This window comes from Vollenhovia emeryi, unplaced genomic scaffold, assembly GCF_000949405.1.
Source record: "Vollenhovia emeryi isolate VEMERY1.0 unplaced genomic scaffold, V.emery_V1.0 DF939854.1, whole genome shotgun sequence".
Lineage (NCBI taxonomy): Eukaryota > Metazoa > Arthropoda > Insecta > Hymenoptera > Formicidae > Vollenhovia > Vollenhovia emeryi.
The window spans coordinates 19,373-24,773 of record NW_011966512.1 but is presented as its reverse complement, the minus strand read 5'-3'; the positions used below and the strand labels follow the sequence as shown (position 1 = coordinate 24,773).

Here is a 5,401-nt window from a genome sequence, read left to right as displayed (position 1 = left end):
CTCCGGCAAGGTGGCTCGCAAAGTTCCATCGGTCGTCGAGGATCAACCCGAGATAGTTCATCTCGTGGCCGATCCTGACGAGGGCCGTACCCACAGCCAGGGTGAGTCCCTCGGACGGCGCGCCGCATGCTCCACGTCTTTTACCGTGGAACATCACGGCCTCGGTCTTGCCGAGTGCCACCTCGAGGCCCAGGCTGCGGATAGAGTCGACTAATGGCACCATTATCTAAGCCACAGCAATTATCCGCAAGTATTCCAGCTTTCAATGTTATTCCATTGTATGTCACAATTTTATATTGTGGATTGTTGCAATAAGGTATAAGTGGTCCATCATAATGCAGTGACTTAAGACTTGAATGTGTTGCAATAAAATTAGATGAAACAGCTGATAGTGACGAATGTGAATTTATTTCGTTTTCAATATATGACATAGCATTTCTCTCATCGTTGGATATATCGTGTAATAATTAACGAGCAGAGAATATTGTAAAAAAATAACTTTTTTGAAAAGTAATTCTGGAAGATCTTTTCCTCATTTTATATTTTTGTCGGGAGATGACAGTATGTGTACTAGCGTGGTAGGCCTGTTCGTGCGTGTTTTTACTGGCCAGTAGCCGGCCTCGTGCCTCGTAGCTCATGAGTCTAATATATGGCATGACGCAATTTCGTTCTGTACGCTGTATACGCTGGATTCTCGTGAAATAAAAAGTGAATGAATAACAAGTATTGTAAAAGAAATTAACATACGTAAGAAGTGATACAGGTGATATAAGTGCAATTCGAGTAATCTAACCTAACCTAACCAAAATGACTACTGTAAAAGATCCGTTCTCAATCATCGTTTTTCGCGGGCCAAAGCAAAATGGCAAAAAACCCGTCGACATGGTTCTGTCCACGTGGCTGTACAAACAAGGGAAGAAACATTTTTGCAAATATCCACCTCCAGAGTTATATCATATGCGTGATATATGGTTGGAAGAAGGGAAAATTCCGGAAGATTCGTGGGAAGCATTCCGTATTAATGTATTTACAACAGCAAGTAATCAAAATCTGCAATTTTATCAACATATTTTTTATAGAAGTAAATAGAGATATTACATTTTTTTATTTCATTCATTAGAGTCTCTAGAGCAGGGTCGACGTCGGTTGGACCGAACATGTCAGCAAAATTACGCAGATAGCACTGACAGTGAATATACTCGATCTTTTAGTTTGCCTTATACGCTATCAAAGTCGAAGGTCATTAAAGAACTGCGAAAAACCTATCCTATGAGCTCAAAAGATTCATCATCAAAGGGAAAGATATCTTTAGGTGCGTGATGTTTTTAGTCCTCATTTTTTCGAGATAAGGTAAATGTCCTAGTAGTTGCATTTGTACCGCATTATAAATGCAATTGTACAGTTTAAAGACTGGGACTTTTACGTAGTTCAACATTTTATTATATTTTTATATGATAAAAATAATAAAAACAATTGTTTATATGGTTTTTACGTTTCATGTTATTTTGTCTCGTAGGAGAATTTTCCAAAAAGTTAAAAATTGACTCTTCTGTTACCGATTCAGAAAATGATGAACCCTTGAGACGAGTTACAAACAAATATTCACGGATTTTAGAGGCGAAAAATAATTCTTCTGAATCCAGCAATAACGAAGAATCACCATCCTTTTGTGTCATTAATGATTCAAGTAACAAAACAGAAGGCCTTTTGGAGAATTCAGTATCTTCTCAACAAGAAAAATTTTTATCAGCCAGCCAATCTCCTGAAAAGAGTAACGAAAAGGAAAATGACATTGACAAGGTACTGACAGATTCATCATTAAGAGAAAAAATAAAAAATTGTCAAATGACACACCAAAATTATTCACAGGTTCGCAGGGAAAGTCTCAAAAGAAAATTATATTACCGATCTGATGTCATGTCTAAAGGCGAGGAAGATACTCCATCATCCAGCAAAAAAAAAGTTGTATCTGCAGATATTCTCGAGGCAGTCAGACAGTCAGTAAGGGATGCAATGAGATCTGTCGTAAAAAGCATTCAAATTGACTTAAGAAAAAGCACAGACGAAGTGAAAAACCTGATAATCTCTAAAAATATGGCATTGGTTCATGGACCTAACGTGACAATCACAAGAGAAAAATTAAACGTAGTGGTACCCATAAAATCTCTCGATGAATTCCTTCAATATGAAGATTTATTGCAGAAAAATAAAGAGGAAAGAAATACATTGGTAAAATTAAAGAATTTTCTTTTGTTTCAAATCTTGTGTGTAAATCAGAAAAAATTAAATCTGTATTTTTTTCAGCTAAGTTTTTTCAGGATTTTAATTTACTCATTGACGACAGAAAAAGACTGTGTGGCTGCTATTCTTCCTGCAATGTTGACCAAAAATGTTCAATTGGAATATTCTGGCGTTGGCCGTGCAATTCACGGAGAAGCTAAGAGAAATTTTAGTGCAACTCAGATGTGCACAATACTGAAAGATGCTACCATTGAAAAGTTGGGGAGTGCAGGAAATTTAAAAACATTACAAACTATTATTTCGAGATGGTTGAGCGGAGCGGGAGATCGTGATGGTGGTCGAAAAAATCGATAATCGTCCAGAAAAAGATCGCGGTTAGTGTAAGAAATAAAAAGTGATCACTAAAATATAATAAGAAAACGTTGTAATAAGTATTTATATTCTAACAAATATTATTTGAATAGAATTTTGATAGAGATTATTCTTGTCGCGTTTAAAAGTGTTCGTTCATTCATTTCAGAATTTTCAGTTTATTTTTATGTTGAAAGTAGTAGTGGAAAGTTGAAAGTACTAGTGGAATTTATTTTATTTAATTGAAAGATGTTTTTGTTATTGTGAAATTCTAATCAATAAAAAGAAAATTATAGTAATTCACCAAAAGAAAGTTGTTTACTCTATTTTTTGTTATGTTTCTATGCAGAAATCCCTTTTTATAATATGTTAGAAATTCTTTTCTTCTATCCTCTTCTTTGGATTTTCTTTTTTATTAAGCATCATTGCATAGCAAAAAATTCGTATATGAGAATATATGATTATATATGATCATATGTGAAAATTTTTTCCCGGGATTTGTAATTCTTTTGCCTCTCGATTCTTCCCTATTTCCTATTTTAAACGAACCACGTTTGAACCAAGAATGGCAGCCAGACTAGAAGAATAACGATTGGTTTATAACTAGAAAACCAGTAATCACCCAGAACTGCATCATTAGTTTCTGAGCAGTATCCCCAATCTTATAATTGATTTTGGCCCAATCACGGGCCAACGCTGGGAACTTATATAAGGCCGATGACTGTTATTCTGAACTGGCCATTACTTGATAACCATTCTTGGCCCAATGTTATCATTCCGGATTTAAACCAAGGCTGAACCTATCCTGGTTAAGATACGGGTGGTAAGGCTGGGAGAGTGGCTACCATACTTGGACCATGCCTGGCCCGTTAAATTTTTCTTACCTGGGGGACGAGGCGCCGGCCGGACGGAGAACCGCGGGGCGAGCGCGGACGGAGGTCCCCCCGGAGGCAGAGAGGACCGGCGTGACCGGAGGGCCGACTCGCCGGAAAACGGGCCCAGGATCGACCACCCCGGCCCTGCGAACCGCGCGGGGCGAATTACGCACCGGAAACGCGCGGACACCGATAACGCCCCTGCGGGCCCGGCGACACGCCGGGCGAGCGACCCCCCATGATTGGCGGATCCACGGCGCCGCTATCTCGCGCAGCCCTGTACGAATATTCGCCGGAAGAGCGCGCCTGCTCCTGGGGAACGCTAAAGGATAAACGCACGAAAAATCGGAACACGTGAACACCGCGAGACGCCTCGACAGGTGTTGCACGTGAAAAGCGCGTGTAAGCTCGAGCGAACCGGGGCTGAGCCGTTCTCGCCGAAAGAGACTCGCCTGCGAGAAGGGACACGCGCCGGTCCTGCGAGTCAGTCCGCGTGAAAGCTATAAAGAGTTCTTGCCGATAGAACAGAGTGACGCGATTAAGTGCGACTAATTCTAATTAACTGTTCATTGCTTATATACACATACACTGAATATAATTGGTGCTTAGTGATTTTGTGTTCAAGTCAGTGGTTTCCCGCCCCCTCTTCGCCTAATCCTGACGAAATCCTATAAAACTCTACAGCCCCTTTTCGCGGTCGTAACGAGCGATCGGGTGATCGACCCGCTCGCGCAGGATCTTCCGCTTTCGTTCGCGGATCCTCGCCCGTATCACATCGCATCTCAGAGCGCGTATCGAGCCGGCGATCCGAGTGCCGACCACGTGCCGTACCGAGCCTGTGTCGAGGAGCCGAGGAGAGAAGTGCCGACCGGGACCGCGCCGTGGGACCCAGGGAGCGTAGCGATGAGGAGGCCCTCGAAGGACAAATTATAATGTAAAAGCCGCGTGCTTCCGAGGGGGTTAGCTCGCGCTCTGCATCGCGCCGCGTTCGCCTTAGTGTTTCAGGCCGTCGGGCGTCCGCTCCAAGGGGGAGTCGGAGCCGGCCATTTCGTGTCGCGAGCGGACCGGCGGTGCCAAGCGCGGGGGCTCCCGGGGGGGCGGCCGTGGGCTTATCGGGTGATTGTCGCGGGCGGGTACCGGTTAATGCGACCTCGGAGGGGAGCGTCGAACGAGCGCCCCAAGTGCCGCTGTCCGAGCGGGAGCACTTTTGTTAGCGTCGGGGAATTCTTTCGCGGCGACGTCCGCCGCGCGGCGAACCAGCACACCGGGTGTCGGCTGCGAGTTATGTGTCCGAATTCACGAGACCGATCGTCAAACTTTGTATTCTTCCCGTCGCTACCGGCGATGACTCAGCGTAACATTCGCATCATCAACGATCTCAGTGTGTGCTCGCGTCCAACGACGATTGTGTAAAATTAATTAGATTTAAGTTAATTCATTCATTTTTGGTGGTGGGTTTTAGATATCGTCGCTGTTCAATCGGTGAATCAGTATCGTTTTTTTTCTTTCTTTAGTTAATTTTCTTTTCTCGTTTTCAACTTGATAATCCGGCGAAAAGATTCGCCCGGCCATCGCTCGTGTCCACATGATCACCGTTCTATTGAAACCGGCGTTTCAAGGCGGGCGGTATGTTCGGGCCCGGGCTCGCGGGACGCGGCGCGAGCGCGGTACTTGGGGAAAACGGTCGCTGTCGATCAGCTGCGCGGCGATCACGCCGCGACCGCGTGCGGAACGCGCGTGTAGTCGCAACAGCTGATTCGCCTAACTATTCTCCGAATCCGCGTCGAGTTTCGGCGGATTGCCCTCTCCTCGCGCCTCTCTTCGCGACACGGGGCCGCGAGATCTTTTTCGCGGAACACACGTGCTTTAGCTCTCAGTTAAGTCATATCGTGCAATTATCTAGTGTCCGTAATAACGCTGCTTCGTACATCGTT

General features: G+C 44.2%; 1 protein-coding gene across 1 annotated transcript; it reads left to right on the top strand.

Annotated features, from left to right (window-relative positions):
• The first annotated feature begins 6 nt into the window (after positions 1-6).
• LOC105556670 lies at positions 7-2,970 on the top strand. The gene is made up of 2 exons (XM_012003764.1): positions 7-1,039; positions 1,121-2,970. Exon 2 carries the CDS (start codon positions 1,498-1,500, stop codon positions 2,593-2,595), a length of 1,098 nt encoding a protein of 365 aa, XP_011859154.1. The 5' UTR covers positions 7-1,039; positions 1,121-1,497; the 3' UTR covers positions 2,596-2,970.
• Positions 2,971-5,401: the final 2,431 nt, after the last annotated feature.

What these genes read in the sequence shown, in the direction of transcription:
- LOC105556670 (XM_012003764.1), top strand. Translation starts at nt 1,498, where the DNA reads ATGTTATTTTGTCTCGTAGGAGAATTTTCCAAAAAGTTAAAAATTGAC.